General features: G+C 43.5%; 1 protein-coding gene across 1 annotated transcript in view; it reads right to left on the bottom strand.

The window, feature by feature from the left end:
- Window positions 1-19289, bottom strand: part of KLHL6 (kelch like family member 6) — a 56668-nt gene extending 37379 nt beyond the window's left edge. Inside the window, exon 1 of the mRNA XM_047099484.1 lies at window positions 18970-19289. Coding sequence (XP_046955440.1) covers window positions 18970-19262 — 293 coding nt within the window. The 5' untranslated portion in view covers window positions 19263-19289. The remainder of the gene's footprint in view (window positions 1-18969) is intronic.
- Window positions 19290-23085: the final 3796 nt, after the last annotated feature.

A 23085-nucleotide genomic window follows, 5' to 3' on the forward strand; every position in this document is an offset into this window, starting at 1 on the left:
AAGCATTAATTGCACCCAAACAGAGCCGGGAGGCTTGTGACAGTGCCAAAGCCTTGTCCCAGAAACTGTACTACTTGAGGCAGTCACCATGCTGCTAAGTGACTGGACCTCCTGAGCTTTACACACATGAACAGGAGCCTTAGAGAATCATTATCTCCCAGCCAAGTAAGTCACTGAAATGGGAAAGTCCCAGTGTAGAGCCCTGATGATAGAATGCACTTCCCCAAAGTGGGACTTCCATACCAACACAGAGAGAATTTGATCCCTAAATCCTGCTCCTCCTCCCTTTTCCACACCTCCTATTTCTGTCTGGGAATCCCCCATCAGTTTCTTTTCCCCATTTCCTAATCTGCAAAACAAAGGTACCTGCTTCTGGTTTCCCAGGAACAATCATAAACATCAAAAACCAAAAGTCCCCAGAAAGAAAGAGACTAAGAAAAAGAGAGAAATCACTTGACTAGCTGACTTTTTGAACCTTTTGTGTTAGCCAATGAGATCTTCTCCCTAAGGTCTCCTAGTGTCCTATCCCCCCCACCCCCATCCCTGTTCTAATCAACAGTAATCCTCCCACCCTCCCTCCTCCTCTTCTCTTCCTTCAACTGGCCTCTTTTCCCTCAAGAATATGACAGCAAGAAAGAAACAACGAATGTGAATTCTGCAAGGTACTTGGAAGCAGAAAGGCAGTGATGTCATGTGGGCAGATGACCGATTTAAAAGCCATTTTTGTCAGCCGTAAATCCTCCTAGCCAGAGATGAATGGTCATCTGCAGAACCGCATGCCTTTTAAAGTGGTGTCACACAGGACTCACCTTGCTGCCTCCTGATCACATAAAGAACCCTGCCATCACAACATCCACACAATTTCTTCCCAGATCAGCCTGTCCAGAATTTGGACAACTTCACTTGCTAAACCTCCCCTTCTTTGAGTCCCTAGAGCAGCACTGCCCATAGAAATATAATGTAAGCCAAATGTGTAATTTCAAATTTTCTACTAACCATGTTTTTAAAAAGTAAAAGGAGATAAAATTAATTTTAATATCTTTTATTTAGCCCAATACACCTCAAATGTTGTTTCAACATGTAATAAATATTTTAATGAGTTATTAATGAGATAACTTACATCCTTATTCCCACAGAGACTACAAAATCCCTCATAGACATTTTATACTTAAAAGCACATCTCAATTCAGACCAGTCATAACTCAAATGCTGAATAGCTGCATGTGGCTAGTGGCTACTCTATTAGATAGCACTGCTCTAGAGTATCACCCAGATCTGCAATCATCTCAGGGGGTGAAGTAAATGTCACCCACATAAGGGGCACCTGGGTGGCTCAGTCAGTTAAGCATCTGACTTCGGCTCAGGTCACGATCTCACAGTTTGTGAGTTCGAGCCCCGCGTCGGGCTCTGTGCTGACAGCTCAGAGCCTGGAGCCTGCTTCAGCTTCTGTGCCTCCCTCTCTCTCTGCCCCTCCCCTGCTCATGCTCGGTCTCTCTCTGTCTCAAAAATAAACATTTAAAAAATTTTTTAAAAAATGTCACCCACATAAACGTCATGTAGATCAATACACAGAAAACAGGACGTTTAGCAGGAGACGGTGGGCAGTGATGATGGGGTCAAACAAAGCTTCACATAACTGAGGCAACATATCAACAGAGTCCCACCGAAGTGCAATTGAGAAATGCTACCTCATGTACAATGTGATTTTAAGATTAGTAAAAGGTGAACTTTGTTGAATCTGTATGATCTCAAACATGCCAATGAAAACTGGAAAAGTCTAATAGATGTTTTAATATTAAATAAGATAGGAATATAAATTCCCTAATTCAATGCCTTCCACTTTGAGGGGCTCTTTTGAAGTCTCTGTGTATGACACAATTATTGGGATCTCTGGGATCATCTGGACTCTTGATCAGGCTGTCACTGCTAGACACAGCTTCCGAATTCTTTCTTGTAATCAGTCACTGAATAACATCCTGCTCCAGCTCAGCCCATACCCGAGTGGGTATCTTGATTGCCCAGAAGCTGACCCTTGTAAGCTAGTGACGTGTTTGGGATATAGGAGGAGCAGGACAGGGGAAGGGAGGAGGCCAAGCAAGAGAAAAGTTGGATAGAAAGTAACTTCAGCCTAACCCTGCAGGGGACTGCTGGAGAATATATGCTCCAGAGCCGTCTCAGCAAGTGGCGAAGGAGCTGGTCTGATACCCCAGCACCTCCTGACAGTCTTAGCTAGGGGCCACCCCAGGAGCAGGAAAATTCTCAGGCACTTCTGGCTTTCTGTGTATGTGAATGGGTGTGCACAAAGGGGCTCTTCCTAGGAGTAGGAAGAGCCTGCAATGCTGGCTGTTGGAAGGCAAAGGGGGCTGTGGTCTAGTCTAGGCTCTAATACAAACTCACTACAAGACTTTGTACTAGTGAGCAAAAACTCACCCCAGTGAGTTGTTGAGAAGAATGAGTGAGATAATATAAACAAGGTGTTAGCACAATACCCAGCACTTACTAAGGGAAGGCATTTGGGACCAGACCAGAGGAATCTTGTCAGGCTGACGGTACATACTTGGAGTAGGCAGACCCATCACACTCTGTCTTGCAACCCTTGACTTGCCAGCATTCAGCCTGGTGCATATCATCAGGTAAGTGGGTGTCAGAGTCACTGCACTGCTGTCCACAACCCCTCCAGAATAGAGTCAGGCTAGGGCTACACACAGACTGGTCCAGAGACATTAGCATGGTGCCTGTCACACAGTAGGAGAAAGGAAGTGCTCTAAAGACAGAGTCCTCTCTTTAAGGCTCTTTTTGCCTGCTTTGGCTCCCCAAATCCCAGCATTTCTCTGCTCTCTTCTGAGACTTTGTCACTGATTTTCTATCACTTAAATACACTCTCCTGGGACACAATCATACTGAATACAGACAAGGTGAAACTACGAGAGAACTACATATTTCTTAAAGACCAAACTCCCAGGCCTCCTCCTGCTCTCTTGAGCAGTCCATTGAAACACTGAGGCAAAGTTGGGACCCCATAAACAGTATATAACCTATATAAGGTGGGTCACCCTTAGATATCCACTTTAATAACAGTTATCTCTTATGTTTATGTTTATAGCACTTTGCAGGACAAACAGCCTTATCTTCCTTGATTATTATACCCATTTTATAGGTGATAAGACTATAGAAGTAGAAGTTAAGTGAATTGCCCAAGGCCATACAGGTTGTCAGCAATAGAATGGAGATCAGAATCTAGTTTTGGACTCTTATTCTAGAGCTGAACAGTGAGCTGAAACCAAGAAAATCAGCAGAAGTTCAAGGCCATATTGGGGGCCATTGGGGGGTCAACTGAGTGAGAGCACTAAGTGAACTGGACTAAGTTTTGCTCTCTAAAAACAAAACTGAGTTAGTTGTTAACCATTTACTCCTTAGCTTATACTCAAGATAAATACAATTTTTTGTAATAAAAAATACTTTCTAGACAGACACTGACCAATTCTCATGAGATTCTAGTAAAACAGAGGTAGCTATTAAGATCCTCATTTTACAGTAGAAATAGTCTCAAGCTGGGAGCCAGTTGCCCAATACTCAGCAGTGAGTCAGTGCCAATCCCAAAATAGAGACTGGGCAAGTGAGCTCGTCTCCCACAATAGCCATGAAAACTTCCATGGGCCTGAGAGTCTTCTGGAATGAAGTCAGGGCATGGCCCCAAACACAGCCTGGACCACACTCTTTTCTGAATTCTGCCAGCCTTAATCCTCACTTCATTCAGGTCTCTGCTCAAAAGTCTCCTCAGAGAGCCCCTCTCTGATGCTGCCCCCAATATAGTCACCCCCTAACATCTTCACCTCCTTTATTTTTCTTTACAACCTGTCACAACCTGAAATTAACTAGTTTAACAATTGTGTTCCCACTACAGGAGCTGAGTGAGGGCATGCGTTGTAATCACCACTGTATCCCTGGGGCTAGAATGGTGCCTGGAGCCTAGTAGGGACTCAGTAAATATGTGGGGAGAAAAGGAATGAATGAACAAATGACATGTCCTTCCTAACCCCTGTGTGTTTGGCTTTGACAAGAATCAGCACCTCCAAAATTACCAAACACACTTGGGAGACTGAGGCTGAGGAGGCCTGCCTCATAAGCCCTCCACCTCCACAGAGAACTCCCATCACACCCCCAAGTCCAGGGCTTGGAGCTTGGAAAGGACACAGCCACACCGGAACATTCCACTTAGACCTCTGCCATTCCTAAATGTTACCAGTTCATAATCTTTCACCTAGCCCAACATTACTATGGCTTACCCCTTCCCTGAGCCTCCACACCCACCTCCTCCCTCCTGTACCTCTAAACCCAATTACAGACCAACACCCACCATCCCACTATTTCATTCCTAGGCTAGGTCCACCCATGCTGCCCCTGTTCTGTTCTTCCTCTAATCCCCTCACCACCCCATTTATACCAGGAACTAACTCCTCTGCATTAGTGACATACTCTGTGTTGAATAGCTCTAATATTGGTTAACTGAGTAAATTCTATTTAAGAATATAAATGTTGAGGCACCTGGGTGGCTCAGTCAACTAAGCATCTGGCTCTTGATTTTAGCTCAGGCCATGATTTCACAGTCATGAGATCAAGCCCTGTGTCAGCTTCTGAGCTGGGCATGGAGCCTGCTTAAGATTCTCTCTCTTCCTCTCCCTTTGCCCCTCCCCTGCACACACATTTTATCTCTCAAAAAAAAAAAAAATATATATATATATATATATATAAATGTTAATGTCTATACAATTGGTTAAAAAAATTTAATTAGTAATCATGTGCTGCTCAATGAATAGTATTATTAAGAAAAGATTATTTGGATATAAACCCAATGTGGATGGTCAAAGGGGTCTCCACTGCAAAAAAGCAGGGAGTGAGCACATGCAGGGGTGACCTAGCATGGGATGACAACACTCCTGATGGTCCCCAGCTCCTCTAAGCTGAGGACACCAAAACCTTTCACCTGCCATTTCCTAACCAAGGGAAGGACATAAACATTTGGCTCAGCCCCATTTCTGACCTCAAGGTGCTCCCTAAGCCTTACGATATAGACGCTGTCCCAACACTGGAGTCCTGCCCACATTTCTGGCCTGCAGACAGTCCAGCCTCAAAGCCAGTGGGTCTCAAAGTATGTTCCCTGGACCACTTGCATTTGGAATTCCTGTGATGGCTGTTAAGAATGCAGAATCCTGAACCCCACTCACCCTAGACCTACTGAATCAAAATCCCTGGCAATGGGGCTGGAAATATGAATTTTACTAGGCTCCCCTAACCCCTACCCATAATTCTTTGGCAAACCAATGTTCAAGTACCAATGCCCTATGAAGAGGTCACCTCACTTCCCAACACAAGCCCCTACGGCTCACCCTGAGAAGGAGGAGATTGCACACAGTTCTACGTCAAAGAAATAACTGGCTATGGTGCTGGGGCAGACATGCCCTTGAAAATCTTCCCTCTCTGTAGATTCTCCCTTTCACCTTCTGAGATTCAGCCCTCCTAGAATTCCATGAGGCCTAAAGCTGCCTCCCAAACTGCGGGTAGGGGGTGGGGCACGCAGGCTCAGATGGAAGCTGGCCTCATCCTGGCCTTGTAAGTCTTTCTCCAGATTAGCTGTATAGACGGGGTCCCTGCAGCTTATATTCAAGTAACACAGTTCATTAGAGCTAGGAGTTCCGAAACAGGATGTGGTGCCAAAGCCCTATTAATAATAAACAGTGTGCAATTCTCTGTTCTTACCCGCAGTTCACATGTAAATCTCACACACCTGGAGGGGAGTCTTCAGAGAAGGATTTGAAGGTTCATGGCCATCTCTAAGAGACATGACTAACCACATGCTGCTATCTCTATCTGGAGCCTGGAGTCAGCTCCCTGAACCCCCAGCTGCTGACTAAGTCTTTGCTCCAAACTGACAGAGGAGCTAGAACCCCAGAGCTGCCCCCCACCTGACTCTAAACATTATTAAGCCCTGAAAGAACTGCCTCCTACCAAGCTCTTTGCCCAATTTCACCACTCCTCAAGGACACTGCACAGGCATCTTTGGGGACCAGAACTCCAGCCATGTTTCTATAGCACCAGTGTCCCTCCCAGCTCCACTGGACCATTGCTGAGGCTTCAGCATGTCATGTAACTCAGCCCATCCAAATTTATGACAGAAAGGGCTTGTTCTGTCCTGCTACATCAAGAAGGATAGAGTATCAGTCATAGCAAATGCTTATGACCAGGATTCAGCAATGATTCAACTACAAAGATATAATAAGCAGTTCTTATTTTTCCTTATTTTTCTTATTATTCCTAATTTTTTTAGTAGGTGTACCCAGATTTTCCTTTAGGAAACTATCCCTCCTCCAATTTCAGTCTGCAAGGTTTGAATAGAGCTGGTCCCACATCCTAGACCATGGGTGAGCACAGTCCATGGCACATTAGTCTCCCATGCCACAGTGATCAGTTCACTGATGGGCATAGGAAGAAGCCAGTCCAATCAAAGCGAATCCTAGAACTTTCCCTGGAACCCCTGGGAAAGAGAAGTTCTCTTCCTGCTGTAACTGCTGAGCTGGGAGAAATAAAAGTTTGGAGCAGCTGGATATTTTCTTGCCTCCATCTGTGAAGATCCTCCCTGAGAGAGTAACCAACACAGAGGAAACCAGAGACAAGAGACAAAGAGAGAAACAGTCCTGATGATATTATTTGAACACAAGGATCAAACAAGACCTAAAGTCAATACTCTTAAACTTTTAAATAATGTGAGCAAATAACTTCTTTTGTTGATCTGCTTGAACCCAGTTTGAACTGAGTAGCTACCATTTGCAGTGCACAGTCCTGACTGACACAATTAGACAAATGAATAATCAATAACAAATGGGCCCAAATGCTAAAGAACATTGTATTAAAAGTGCCCAGAAAAGGAAATGTTGATGTACGCTCAATATTGCCATACAAGACCCCTCAGAGTCTGGTCTAAATACCCCCTTCCGAATCCCCTGAAGCAGCTATGCCCAACAACTAGCAGTTTCCGGTGTGTGCCTCTGTTTACATCAACACCCTTGGGCCAGACAGGCTTCTCTATGTACACTCTATATAGCTTATTTTTTTAGGTGAAATCTAGGCCCAACGTGGGGATTGACTCATGACCCCAAGATCAAGAGTTGTATGTTCTATGACTTAAAACTCCTGGAGATTAAGCCAGCCAGATGCCCCTATATAGCCTATTTGTAACCAGTCTTCTCCTCTATTAGATTTATAAGACTCTGTAAGCCAAGGGCTAGATTTTATTTCTCTCTCAATTCTTATTTGCTGGCCCACAGTATAGATTTAATATTTGTAAGATGGATGGATGGATGGATGGATGGATGGATGGATGGGTAAGTGGACAGAAGGAAACTACACATGCAGTGCAGTCCTGTACCTGGTCCTGAAGGCCAAGAGGATTTGCCTATTTTACACCATACTGTCCACATCTACATTTCTCTTCTAACTGCCATGCGAATAAATAACAACGAGCTCCAAGACCCAGTGACCTGAAATGAAGTGTGTGTATAGAGAACTGTATTATCCAGTGATTCTCCAAATTGGTAACCCGGGCCCATGATATTTACCCTAAGCCCTCCCACTTGAGATGTTATAGTACAAAACATGGTGGTTGTTCTCCACCTTAATTTGCTTTAGCACATCTTCCATCTCCTTGCCAGAGATGAAACCTGGCTTCCCCTAACAAAACACCACTTCCCTCTTCAATGAGGTCTGCTCTGATTCTCACTTCCCACTGGGCCACGAGCAGGGTCAGCATTTGTGCTCACTGTCCACTGCCACATCCTGACCAGGCTGTTTCCCTAAAGGCTCCTTATCACCACCCCTTTCCAAACATTTTCCATCCCAACCCACAGGACCTCATCCTGGCCTCCTTATGACCTCCATGTCATTAACCAAAAGTCAAAGATCAGCCTAGGCTTAGAGATTTTTCTGAGCATTCCCTGGTTCTGATCACTTAGAAACATGTGAACTGGCACTGGTCCTAATCCTTACCCAAGGTATTCAAATGTTGAGGCATAAAAGTTATCCCTATTATGACAGGGCAAAAGTGATCACATACGTGTTCCAGACTTCTCCCTTCACCGGCTGCCACAGAGGAATCTGGACTGCCAGGCCTGTTCCTTGGGCTTTTATGACACAGATCCAGAGGGAGAGGGGAAAAAAAATAAGAGATCCTCCAGCTGAGAGTGGAGAGGAGTTTTAAAGCCAAAGGTGAAGAAGGAGCTACCATAGATTGGTCTATACTCTTCCAGGAAGCCCTCTCTGATTGCCTTTTTTCTCCAGTCTGACTTAATGCCCCTTCTGTAAGCAGAACTCCATCATATTACCTATACTGAAACATTGATATTATTACCCTATACTGAAGCATTGATTTACCTATCTTTCTCCTCTAACTAACTGTGATTTTGTTGTCAATAGGGAACAAGAACTCATTAATCTTTGTAAACTCAGTGCATGGTAGAGAGTGGGGTCATTCATTCAATTGACCTTGAGTGCTATGTCCACTAACCCCACCTTCCAAGAATTATTCACTGGGCATCTGCCCCTCACTTAATTCCCCAAACATCAAAATTCCCTTGATATCTACCCCAGACAAACCTGAGCTTACTCTACATGACACATGATCTCCTGAATATCAGTAAGCTCTTACTTGACCCTGAACCTGAATTATTATATGCATACCTGCCAGCAGGTAATTTTTATAGATCCTTGAATATCTCCTCAGAAACAGCTACAATGCAACTTTTGGTTTGATTGTGTTTTAAAGTCATAACAGTATCAGCACTCCTATAATTACTGTGGCCTTAAAGCTTTCCACAAAAGTTACACATAATAACAGAATGACTACCCTTACAGCAGAGGATACATAGGTTGCCTGAATGATATTTTTTTCATAGCAAAGGAGACTTACACAAAAATGGCCTCTCCAGGGGCTCCTGGCTGGCTGTTGGTAGAGCATGCAACTCTTGATCTCAGGGTCATAGGTTCAAACCCCACACTGGGCCTAGAGCTTACTTTAAAAAGAAAAAAAAAGCCTCTCCAAAATAACTTAAGGTGGCTTATAGTCTCAGAGATATTATAAAATGCAAAACAGTAACAACAAAAAGTAATAAAATAAGATCTAAGTCATTAAAGTAGGAGACTATGTCACTGAAATCTAGGCTAAGGAAAGCTAATGCATAAGCTTCCTGACAGCCAAAGCAAAGGCAGAAGTACAATAAGTTAGCTAAGAAAAGAAAGTAAACCAGCATTTATTAGCCCTCTTTAGTGTACATTCATTTTTCCTTTTGTCTAGTGCCTTCCCTTTCTGGGAAATGCTCTCCCAAGTCCCACTCAAATCATGTGGTTCAAATAGAAGCTCTTACCTTTTTACCAATCTCCCCTCCTTTGCCCTGCCCTCCGCCCCTGCTTTTGGCCAACCTTGAACTCCTAAACTAAACTGGGCTGATCACTGTGCCCCACCTCCCTGACACAATGATTGGTCTAGGATTGGGTAATAGAATGGAACAGAGTCTTTCCTGGGGGCTTTTCAAACTGAAGCCAGCCCCTCAGTTTCTCTCTGGAACCAACTGAAAAGGAGGGAGTCTTAGAGCTGCCAAGGAGCAGACCCCCAACCATGTGGCAGAAGTACATCTGAGAAATCCCACCTTAGAAAGAAGCCAAGTGAGAGTCGAAAGAAAGCACCCTGACTGCATTCAAAGCCCTGGTTCCTCTTCTCCCCGGGCTCTGCTGCATCCCGGCCCTTCCTATTAATTGGCTATGTGGCCAAATACCTTCCTCTTTTGCCAAAGCTGATTTGACCTCAGATTCTATTCCTTGCCATCAAAAGAACACTGACTAATATAGGAACCTTGAGCAATGTGACGGATGGTGAGCTCCAAGGCAGTTTTACCAAAAACATACATGTTCTTCATATGGGCAGCTCTTCTCATGGACTGTTTAGTGTTTGCTATATTAGAATCTACTCTGCAAAGGCATTTCATCAATGGACAGTTACATATCTGTGTACTTGGCATAGGGGTAAAGTTCAGAACTTAAGATGTCAATGATGAGTGTTTGTGTTGTGTTTTAGTTGAGAGCTCCATGGAGCATTATTCAAAACAGGAGAAGAATGGACTTTCTGGTCTTGAGTGAAAGAAGACCCACATGCCCTAGACACCAGGGGTGGAGATGACAGAGATGATATTTTATTAAAAATTCAAAGGACCTACATGCACTTCTGCCTTGAGGCAGCAATTCCTGCCGAGTACCTTCCAATCCTAAAAAAAAAATAAAATAAAATGGTCTGCAGGAGTCTCTATGTAGGCATAGCACATTTGTGTCCAGATGGTCATATGAGTAACCTGCTGAATCCACAACATTCTGAAGCATTCTGGATTTTTAACTGATCCTTCAAATCTTTCCTATAATGACCACGCTTTATCATCCTTCCCTTTTTTAAAGTTATGCAATAGCCTCCCAACTCTGTGAGGACTTCCTGCTCTGACCAGGATGCCGCCTATCAGTGACTGAACCTTCAGGAGGAACGTCAAGTTTTTATGGATATCAAATATGTAGTAGGTGTCTGCTGAATGTCAGCCATTGCAATGGTGTCAAGGACCCTCCCATAGCTCACACTCCCAGCCAGTTTCTAGACCATGCATGATGGATGATGCTTACATGCCACACAGTCTCACATGTATACCAGAGCCACTCAAAGTCTGAAGGGAGAAGAGAAGTAAAAGTGCAAAATAATTGTCCTCTTGGCTGTAAGATCTCAGGATCATTATCTCTGATGCCTATGAGACAGGAATCATGGAATTCTCTAATATCTGTATATTTTTCACGATACCTTAACCCTTACTCTGCACCTAATGCAGGACTGGCACATAGCAGCTGCATATAATGGATCCTTGTCAGTTTTTGGTTGCCCAGCATCTGAAACCCTCCCGAGATATGGCAAATTCTCCCTCTAAATGAGATGTGGTGTGTGGCAGAAGCACTTCCTGATCCAGAAGCTGTAAAGGCCCAACGCACACTTTCCCAACTTCTGTCACAGCTATTGCATTAACATGCGTAACTCAGCTTTGACCAATTAGATAAACTTACCCTAGGCTAGGAACTGGGAGCTGGAAAGGCAAAGAAGCAGAGACAGAGGAGAACCAATTCTGGTGGAAGCAGCAGCCTCCAGTTTCCAGGAATTGCAAGGGAGACAGTGCCAGTGGCCAGAGCTGTGCTAGCCTTGGCCTCCAGGATCCTGCAACAGCGGGGGAATTCTCCCCAGATGGGTTCTGGGTGGCTTTAAGCTGTGGTTCTGGCCACGACCTGGCCTCCCTGGCTCCTGTCTGTTTTCGGAGTTTGGCCTTCTGAGGGATTCTGTGAGTTACCTACATAAATCTTCAAAAAAGCCAGTTGATTGCTCTTCCTTAGAATGAAGAAATCTGACTTGTTATCATGCATAAAATGTTTAGGCAAAAAAATTCATAATTGATCTATTTTATTACATGTATTTCGCAAACTTTACTGGGATGGATAGACACAAATCAGTAGCTTCACTGTGTTGTAGAACAGCACTGAACCTCAGAGAGGCCAAGCAATTTCTCCAAGATTTACACAGCCAGTAAGTGGCAGGGTATAGACTCAAATGCCAGTGACAAGGTTCTAAGATGGTGTTCTTTCCATTATACCAAGCAGTTACTGGTTCCTGCCCCAATTGATGTCCTACAGGTTCTTGAGGCCCTATGCTTTCAAAGCATACTGTCTCTTCACCTCACATCCTGACCTACTTCCTTATTTCTTATTTAATCCTTTGACCCAGACTGGTGCCCTAAGGCATGCTGAGTCTTCAATGCTATGGGGATCTGTCAGCTCAGCCCCCAGATGCAAATTGGCTTGAATGTTCCCATAGTGTTCTGCCTGTGTGTGTGTGTACGTGCACATGGAGGCAATAACTTTTACACTTTCTCCTCACCTACAGCTTACATAGACTATACTAGTGTATGGTAGAGAGGGAAAGTTAATAGTCTTGCACAGTTAATGTCCCAACAGCCACATTTCTGCCTGATAGAAAGGTCTGCTCTCAGTTTGGATCCCAATGGGGAAACCATTCTTGCTATCAAAGTGAGTTCCCTGGAGGGTGAAATGGAGACAATGCTATCCACTAGTTGTTACCTAATTGTTGATATGGTGGAAATCCAGCAAAGTTCCTGGCATGCAGTAAATACTCAAAAAATATTGTCCTTTCCAGATCCCAAACTGCAGAAATACTTATTCCAAATATGTTTATCACCACATCATTTATAAAAGCAAAAATATTAGAAGTAACCTATATTCACAACGAGAGAATGATTTTCATATTATGCATCTATTAAAAATGGTAGCTAAATAAATAAAGAAGTTATGAAAACTATAGGGGAAAGATTATAATGAAACAAGATGCAAAGCAAGATGCAAAACTGTATCTAAACTAATTTTACAAGTATGTAAAATATTCATATGAAACAAAGTAGAATAATAACACCTAAACGAAAACAAACTTTATCAGAAAACTCCCATAATCCCCTGTCCCCCAAATCTTGCAGTCAGATGTGCTCTGACATTCAGAATTGTTTGAATATTACCATATCTTGAATATTATATAGCACCGCCAGCATTCCTATATCCAGAGCACTAGTACTCCAGCAATGAATATATGCATAATGGAATAAACAGACTCCAAGTAGCCTCTTCTCAGTTCAGGACAGATGTCTCCATCAGACATGTGCAGCTCAAGTCACAAATTTGTCTGCCAAATAAGTTCTAAAAACCTTCTCATTTATCAGCACTTGGGGGATTTTAGAATTGCTGATAAGAAATTATAGATCTATAGTACTTAAATATTTTTTTAATGCTTACTTATTTTTGAGAGACAGAGGGAGTCAGAGTGCAAGCAGGGGAGTGGCAGAGAGGGGGGGAGACACAGAATCCAAAGCAGGCTCCTGGCTCTGAGCTGACAGCACAGAGCCCGACGCAGGGCTTGACCCCACAAACCAAGAGATCATGACCTGAGCCAAAGTCAAATGCTCGACTGACTGAGCCACCCAGGTGTCCTGGTCTATAGTACTTAAATATTAACCACCACATTGATTCTACTAAATGAACAAGACTAAAAGCATAAAATGCAGGACCCAATGCTCGAAGTACAGTCACCAGTTCACTTGATCAGGCATACCCACTGTGGCAACAGCAATACTCAATGCTTTCACCATTAGCAAGATTTCTAATCCAGACCCAGATGGCCTTAACTCATTCTTGTTTTCCTTAGCACTTACTCTCTCACCTGTGCTTGCCGGCTCCCTTGTAGACCCCTTACACCATTATGCAGAAAAAGCAAAGGATTATAACCTCTACACATGGTTTAAAAGTAGCCTCTCAGGGCGCCTGGGTGGCTCAGTCGGTTGAGCGTCCGACTTCGGCTCAGGTCACGAGCTCACAGTTCGTGAGTTCAAGCCCCGCATCAGTCTCTGTGCTGAAGACTCGGAGCCTGGAGCCTGCTTTGGATTCTGTGTCTCCCTCTCTCTCTGACCCTCCCCCACTCATGCTCTGTCTCTCTCTTAAAAATAAAAAAATATTAAAAAAAAAAAAGGGTAGCCTCTCACCCTACTTGCTGCCATACAGTAATTAGTTAATATATAATAATAATATTAATAGATTGGGCCCAGAATGCCATTCCCATTCCTGACCTGTGCTTGATTTTTGTAGCCAGTGGTCAAAATCCCCTCATCATGGACTCAGGGAACCAGACCCAAAGACCAAGGTACTGAGGTACAAGCAGGAGCCAAGGTCCAGGCAGATTTGGGGCAGCAGCAGCAACAAAGGAGCTTGCTATCGACTCAGCCTCAGCCTGGAAGCTCTTTTATTCATGTGGGAAGGCCAGTCATCTAGTAGGACTATGAGGAGCCTGATGATCCCTCCCTACATCACCACTCCTTCCCTCAGCCACCCCTGAAATCACAACACGATTGCCCTCAGGGGTCAGCCTCACCTATGGAGTGTGCCATATCTGCAATGATTTGTTGTTCCCTGCCCCCTCAAAATGGCGAGAACCACTGGTTTAGATGGAGATCCTATGGGAGGTGGGTTCAGCATGTAGGATGCACAACCAGTTCCAAAGACTTTGATTTGGGGACATGTCCAAAGGCATAACACAAATGGCAGCTTAGTGGTCTTTTTTTTTTTTTTTAATTTTTTTTTAATGTTTTTATTTATTTTTGAGACAGAGAGAGACAGAGCATGAACGGGGGAGAGTCAGAGAGAGAGGGAGACACAGAATCAGAAGCAGGCTCCAGGCTCTGAGCTGCCAGCACAGAGCCCGACGCAGGGCTCAAACTCAAACACTGCAAGATCATGACCTGAGCCGAAGTCGGACGCTCAACCGACTGAGCCACCCAGGCGCCCCTTAGTGGTCTTTTAAAACACACGACTAGTTTTATAACATTTTAAAAAACAATTACTATGAATATTAAATTATGCTTTCCTTGATTTTCCTGCTAGGATAATATTCAGACACCTTGACATTTGGCTGTTGACATTTAATGTATGTCACGAGCTACTTTTTTCAGCTTTATTCTCCCTTGCACTTTTCTCAGCCTCAACTCTATGTATTTTCCCAACTTCCTCATTCCACTCAAGACTTCTAAATAGGCCCCCAAAGGGAACTACATTGTCTTAGTTACTAATATAGTCCCTGTTTATAGCCACCATGGTTATATATGCAGGTAGACAATAGCTGGGCAGCAGGTCCGGAGAACATGTGTAAAATGATGTCGGTGAGGAAGATTCTGGGGGAAAATGGAACTGGTAGATTCTTTGATGCACTAGACCACATGAAAGATCATGGTGAGAAGATGTGAGCAAAAGATAGTCCCACAACTAAGCAAATGGAAAAAACAATGAATTATTAACTTCAGGAAAGACAAAAAGCTTTACATGAAACAAAATGTAATCATTTCACACAACTTGGTTCAACAAGAAAAATGTTTTCATGAACATCACGCAAATTCTTAATACAAACTTATCCAGGAAAAATGTGAAAACATTATACTGAGAGATTGTAGTAAAGGTCAGTGTATGGTAAGGGAGCTAGGAGTAAGTGCTAAGTCCTTATCAGACATACTAGGAAATCAGTAAATGATGTCTAACGTTGAGAAATCAAGAAATAGTAGCATAAGCATATTTTGAAGAAATATAAATATAATACCAGAAGAAACAGCTAAACATAAAAAATGGTGACTTTTGGTGAACAATCCTGAAGAGTAGAAGAGGTGAAGAGGAATTTTGTTTTTTCATTATAAGTCTTTAAATACTATTTGACTCTTCGTTAACTATCTGCATGCAGTACTTTGATAAAAATAAATTTTAATTTTAAAAAATATGTATCTGAAAATTTGGCATATGTGGGTGGTTCATTCGGTTAAGCAACAGACTTCTTGATTTCAGCTCAGGACATGATCTCACGGTTCATGAGTTCAAGCCCCACATCAGACTCTGTGCTGAGCATGGAGCCTGCTTGGGATTCTCTCTCTCCGCCTGTCTCTGCCTGTCACCTGCTTACACATGCACTCCCTGTCTCTTGCTGTCTCTCCCTCAAAATAAATAAATAAACATTTAATATATATATACGTGAAAATTTGAAAGGCCGTGAAGAGACAGTTCACAGAAAAGAACTACAGACAATCCTTAAACATACAAAAAGACGTTTGAGCTTATTCAAAATGAGAGAAATGCAAATTAAAACAAAACTGAGATACTGTTTCTCATCTGTCATACTGGGAAAAATCCCGAATTTGGAAGCCATCCTCTTTTGGCAAGCCTGTCGGGAGTTCAAAATGACTGAATCCCTATAAAGGCGGATCTGGCATATATATCCACTTAAACTGCAGATGCATTTCTCCTTAACTCAGCAAACCCTCTTCTAGAAATGCACTTCCAGGTATTCCTGCACACATATAAAAATGACATATGTATAAGGTTATTCATTACAACATTGTTATATGGCAAAAGATTAGAAACGAGGGGCGCCTGGGTGGCTCAGTCGATTAAGCGTCCGACTTCAGCTCAGGTCACAATCTCGCCTTCTGTGAGTTCGAGCCCCGCGTCGGGCTCTGGGCTGACGGCTCAGAGCCTGGAGCCTGCTTCCGATTCTGTGTCTCCCTCTCTCTCTGCCCCTCCCCCATTCATGCTCTGTCTCTCTCTGTCTCAAAAATAAAATAAACGTTAAAAAAAATAATTAAAAAAAAAAGATTAGAAACGATCCAAATGTCTGTCAACAGGGGACTGGTTAAATAAACCGTGGTTCAGTCACTCCATGGAAAATATTTATGTTCTCAATGAATAAAGAAAAAGTGTACAAAATTTAATAGCCAGCTTCCAGGCCCTCCAAAGCAAAGAGGGCTGTGTCAGAAGCCTCTCAGACAGAGTAGGCTCTCTGCCCTTCCTAAGTGTGAGCATAAGAGGAACTTGGCTCCCTAGCCCTTTCAAAACCTTAGAAACTAAGCAAAACGGGTGGTGAGGCAATGTCAGACTTCATGTCAGTCCTAAGTCCAAATCCCACTCGGTCACTTTATTCACCGAGACACTCCGGGCTTTCATTCCTCATCTGTAAGTGGGCATAAAATTCCCTACCCCGCAGGGCTGCCGTGGGATGGTGTATGGGACACAGGTGGCACAGAGCTTTGCTCTCACTAAGTGCTCAACAACAGAAGTTATTATTAATAGCAGTTAATAGCAATACCGGAAAAAAGAATTCTGTCTCCAAGACTGTGTTCATTATAGGAGGAAAGTCATCCTGGAAATACCAAGATAAGAATCAAAAGTTGCTGCTCTGAAGAAAAGAAGGAATTTCCCTACGTGACCAGGCAGTTTTGGAAGAGAGTCTTCAACCATAGGCACACATGCACACTGTGTGGGTGCCTCCAGCATCTCATGGCCACTACCACCTTTGAGGGCTGGTACATACTTTCCCTAAGTATCCTACATCAGCAGGGTGGGAAGGACCTGGGCCTACACACCTTCCATTTAGAATGAGAAACCCAAGGACCAGAGGAATCAATGATGTGCTTGAGAGCACACAGCCAGCGGTCCTGTTCCATAGGCAGGCTGAGCCACTAACTAAATTGCTAATCAGGCATACATTTGTATGACTGCCATTTTCCAGTGATTCAAAAGAGAATCAGTAAATCTAAAAATGGGTACTAAGTACATTGAGCTAAGTTGACTTTCATTCACTTCTGAAAGTGGTTGTTGATCAATGTGAAAGAGAAATGTTTATCTTTGTCATCCCAACTTTATGGCTATACCTACATGTTACCTGTTATATACTTCCTCTGGAATGGAGCCCCAAATTTAGTGGCAATTTTTATTGCAGTAAAAACAAGGATTTCTAGAACGTGCCCAATCCCTACTCCAGCAATGATTACATTTGTAATGTTGGATTTCCATTTCCTCATCTGTAAAAGGGGACATCAGCCACCTCACCGCAGTGCTGCAAAAATAAAATCAGATACTATGTCTGTCTGGCACATGGCTGGCACTACTTCCCACAAACCCAGGTGTCCCCTTGCCTTGTTTACATAGGGGACCTAATCAATCCCACAACAATCCATTGACACTGCTCTTTGAATTCCAAGTAAAAATTTCCCTCTAAGCATCTCAGAAAAAGTAAAAAGATAAAATACTTTTCATGATGTTTACATAGATAAATAGTTTTTAATTTCCTCAGAACCAAGAGTTAAGAAGAATCTCATTAAAAGGAATTCTAGAGGCGCCTGGGTGGCTCAGTCTGTTGAGCAACCAACTTTGGCTCAGGTCATGATCTCTCAGTTCGTGGGTTCAAGCCCCATGTCGGGTTCTGTGCTGACAGCTTGGAGCCTGGAGCCTTTGGATTCTGTGTCCCTCTCTCTTTCTGTCTCTCCCCCACTTGTACTCTGTCTCTCTCTCTCAACAACAAATGAATATTAATAAATAAATAAGTTAGCTTAAAAAAAGAAATTCTAAATGTATTTCTTTTTCAAGTTCCCTAGATACCTTCTTCATCCCCATTTCTCTTTGGGACTGTTTCCCACCATGTCTACATTGGTCTGGAGATCTCTGGATCCAGCCCTACTCACTGTGTTCCTGATTTTCCCACATTCCTATCCCAGGCATTTGCTCATGGTAAACAATAAATGGTTCTAAGCTGAACCAAACAGAATGAGGTGAAGATTTTCAACAAAGACATACTGAGTATCCACTATACCCTAGGCATTGTGTAAGACCCTTTCCCTCTCACATTTAATTATCACAACAATCCAGAGAGGTAATCATCATTATCCCCAATGTACAGATAACAAAACAGAAACTCAGAGCATGAAGTGACTTGCCTCAAGTCTCACTGTCAGGAAGGGAAGAGAGGGATGGAACCCAGGTCTCAGAGTGTGTTATATTTGGGAGCCTCTCCCTGCTAAAGCACCTTTGTTACTACGTTCTTTTCCAATCCACCCTCTGCACAACCAGATGCCCCTAATTTTCAGCAAGTCATTTGATAACTCCAAAAGAGGGGCCACAACATTGGTGAACAAAGACAACATCATGTTTCCAACACACTAGTCAGACCAAGGGGGAAAAAAATCCCCATGACTTCAGTAATTTTCCATCCTCTGAAACAATGATACATATACAGAAGATTCACCATAAATATAAACATTGCTTCCAAATGACACCAATCTCTCTTTTAATATGCCTTAAACAAATCTAAAATCTAAGGCTTAACAGCTTCCTTTCTTGTATCTGGAATAGACACATGAACCTAAATAGATACACAAAACGTACATGCAACAACAGTCAACTAGTTAGATCAACTATCAATCAATATCAATTATCCTTACAACCTGCACCCAATCTGACTGCAATCCTAGGCATGCTGACCTGAAATAGTTGCTGGCCGCGGCAAGCACCACGCGGTGGCAGGAGAATTCCTGAATGTCCACACACAAGATGACATCTGTCAGAGCATTTTCCACGCGGAGGGTGTCCAGGCCATTCTGCAGAATTAAGGAGAGTCCCGTGTCATCGAATTTTACCTTATCCCCATTTAAGATTTCTACCAGGTCTCCTCTTTTCTGGGAGGCCTCATCCGTAGAAGGTGCCAGTGGCCCTTCCAAACTCTTCTCTACCACGTCGCCCATGGTCCAGGCGCCCCCCTGTCCTGCCATCAACATCCAGACTGAAGGAGCGCCCAAGTTTCAGGCAGGTCACATTGCAGAAGTTGAGCGGATTTCCTGTGCAGAGCCCTCCACTTATCACCAGCTGTCACACACACAACAGGAAGTCTCGTACTTTCTCATCCTGTTACTACAAACGCCAGTAACTTCTATTCTTCTTCTTTTTGTGAGTCAACAAAAGGTTGGAAATTACTTAGAAGAGGTGTGTATAAAGGGGCTCCAGAGGAGAAGGGGTGGCTTCCCAGAGTCTGCTATTAGTGCTATGAGGCTATTTTGGTCCATCTCCCCCTCATATCCGTGAGCAGGAAGCTTCTGATTCTGGTTATTACATTATTACCTCTGGTGCTTTTATAATGCAAGTTGTCAATGATAGGATGTGCAGGGAACATTCTACATTCTTCCCCCTCCCTCTTCTCAGGAGTGTGGGACCCCATGATAAGCCCCCACGCAGTCCCTTGGGAACTTTGGAAAATCCACTTATCGCTGGCATTCTTGTTTATATCAGCATTGCACATGTTCTGTCTTTGTCTTCCTCCCTGCTCAGGGGAAAACAATGTCATTGCAAATATTAATGTTCCCCCCTACCAAGAAAGTCTATTGTTTCAGGTATGTCTGTGTGGACAGAGAACAAATGATCTCCAGAAACTCCATCCCCAGGGTCTTCTCTCTTAGAAGACTTATCAGAGTAGGTCAACACCAGATTACCCTAGCAAGTCTCAAATTGGCCTAATCTCACTCAGCATCTATTGGCCATGCATCTAGTGGTACACCATGAAGCATCTTCATTACCTCTGCAGGTCTCTATTAAGTGATAATAATCATCTTTTAATAAACTCCCACTCTATTATAGACTAGAGAAGTTAATTCACTCTAATGTATTCTAACCTTTATAAGAACCCAGTGGGGCAGATATGATTGTCCTCATTTTACAGAGAAGGAAACTGAAGTTCTGCCCAAGTGAGTGGCAGGACCCAGATCTGTTTGGCCTCAAAGCCCCTGTTTCCTCCACCACCATCAGGTTACCCAGAGCTGTAATATCATGTTGGTCCTGACCCCCGCATCTCCCACAGAAGGAATGGTAGGGCTTGCTTGCCATGGTTGCACCAGTGCACAATACCTAACCAAAGTGGCCTCTGCTGTCTGGCTCCTGCTTTCATGTACAGACAACACTAGTGTGTTGGTCTGACTGTACTTTCTAGCAGTGGGGAACACTGGCTGTCCTCGTGATCAACAGGGAGTCCCAATCCATTCTCTGCCCTGGTCAGTGGTGACTGAGCCTCCTCCACGGGTCCCAGTTCTGCCTCAGCTCTTCCTCTCTTCCATAGATACTTATTCCTAAGGTCAGGGTCTTTCATATCTCCCCTCCCACCAGACTTGTGCTTTATCCAGAGCTCTGTCAATCAAGATGCTTTGGCTTCAACAACAGAATAGTCCATCAAAAGTGGTTTAAACAGGGGTGCCTGGGTGGCTCAGTTGGTTAAGGGTCAACTTCAACTCAGGTCATGATCTCACAGTTCGTGAGTTCGAGCCCCACATCAGGCCCTCTGCTGTCAGCGCAGAGCCCACTTCGGACCCTTCGTCTCCCTCTCTCTCTGTACCTCCCCTGCTCTCTGTGTCTCTCTCTCAAAAATAAATAAGCATTAGAAAAAAATTTTAAGTGGTTTAAACAATAGAAGTCTCACACTATAAGTAGACAAATGTATGCAGTCTCAGGTTAATCCAGAAGCTCAGTGATGTCATCAATGACACAGAATTTTTCCATTTTCCCACTCTGTCACATTCTCAGTGTGACGGAGATGTCCCCTTATGATCACATAATAGCTGCCACAATACTAACCAGTCCAAAAGCAGGAAGAAGGGAAGTCCTCTTCTCCTTCATCTCTTTCTTTTTACCACAAAGAAAATATTTCCTAAAATCCCCATTAGGCTTCTCCTGGGTCACTAGACTACCAGAGATCAAACTCTAGGAAATACGAATGGAATAACATGATTGGCTTGCACAAAACATGATTCATCTGCTGGCTCCAGTCCACCTTCCCCAAGATCAAGGAGTAGATACCTGATAGCCAAACAAAATCAGGGTCTGTTAGCACAGAGGAGAGGGAGGGGCTGGTACATAGTTGACCTCCTGTGCCCACCACAGGGACGAACACACCTTGACTCTTCCTGCAGGCCTCAACTAGGAGGAACTCAGCACTTTCACCCAAATGACTCCAACCACCACCTCTGGTAGAGTTGAGGACAACACATGACCCAATCTTTCTCATGGCATCTTGCCCCCCAGAACCTCTCAAAGTATGAACAACACTGGCCATATTCAGCTCCACTCCAACTCCCCCTCAAATAAAACGAAATAAGAATAAAATTCAATTCTCCATTCATGATGGATCCTGTTCACCAAGCTCCCTTATTATTTTTCACATACCTTCCAAGTCCACCCACTGCATTCCCTTGACATAAGCAGATAACTGTTACCTTTTCCCCAACCCCACATTTTCCTAGTAGGGATGTATTCACAGACTTGTACTGTAGGTGTGGTAATACCTACAATTAGATTTAGTGCAAACGTAAAAAACACAACCAGTTTGGCTTCCATGTCAACCTGGATATGCTCTGAGATTTAGCATTAACCGACAAATATTCTTTATAGATATTCTTTATAGCCACAAAATGTACAAGCCACTGGCAAAAGCTTTAATACTGGGAAAACAATCTAATTATATCTTATTAGGCTAGTTAGTTGGCTTTATAATGCTTATAAGGAATAAATTCTGTCTCCATACAAATGGGTAGTTTCACTCAATGGAAATCTCTATTCCTAAAACCACAGATTGCCCCTTCTGACCCCAGTCAACTTTCCTCTCTAACACAACTTATCGTGATAGAAACAAGTGTTAAGTCAGCTACAAAGGAAAAGCCACTGTTCTGTCATGTTAACTTAATGCTACTAAAGCTCTCATTTATAGAGTATCGACTATGCTTCAAGAACTATGAGAGGCATTTTATGAACTCTGTTGCGCTTAATCTTCCCACCAATCCAGTGTAGTTAAGTTTTATGAACTCCATTTTGGAGACATGGAGACAGGTAAGATCACATAATTAGTATCTTGTCCATAGCCCCTCAGTACATCCTGGAGGTCACCCACAGAAAGTTCCCAGAAGCACACCAATAGCATCACTCTGCCTGAGAGAGTTTTCCAGCTACAAGAGCATGTGGGCTCACCAGAGGTGCCCCCCAGACTGACCTGCAACTGAAAGCCAGAGGTTGGTAGATAAAAACGCTAGCTTCCTTGTCTCTTCATGGGACACTACTGAAGTGCATTCTACCCTGTCTATCATAAGACTCTCAGAGCACTGAGCTCTAGTAGCTCATAGTAGTAACCCATTCATCCTCTCACTTCCCCACCCTGTCACTGTGCTTCTCAAATAAACTACCTGTAGCCGGTCCTTGTCTAATATCTACTTTGTGGTGAAGACAAATTAAGACACATAGCTACTGAATGACAGAACTGAGATTTGAACTCAGGTCTGGCTGATTCTAAAGCCCAACGTTTTCACCTTCCACTGTTCCCCAATGACCCAGTAGAATCATAATCTCCAACAGAGGCTTTCCCAGAAACACTTCAGTGTAACTGTGACTTTGATCAAAGCTAGAGGACCCCACCTTCCAGTCCCCTGACCTGAGAGTCTCTCTCCACCAACCCTACCAATGTCCAGTCAGCTCTATCTCCTGCTGTCTGCTGCTGCACCTCAATCAACGCTCAAGCACCTAACTCATCACTGACAGAAGGACTTCACAAAGTCAGTTGAGACCGTGTTT

The sequence above is a fragment of the Lynx rufus genome, unplaced genomic scaffold (genome assembly GCF_022079265.1).
Source record: "Lynx rufus isolate CCGP_SWC_20201006 ecotype Redwood Valley unplaced genomic scaffold, mLynRuf1.p SCAF_5, whole genome shotgun sequence".
NCBI classification, from domain to species: domain Eukaryota; kingdom Metazoa; phylum Chordata; class Mammalia; order Carnivora; family Felidae; genus Lynx; species Lynx rufus.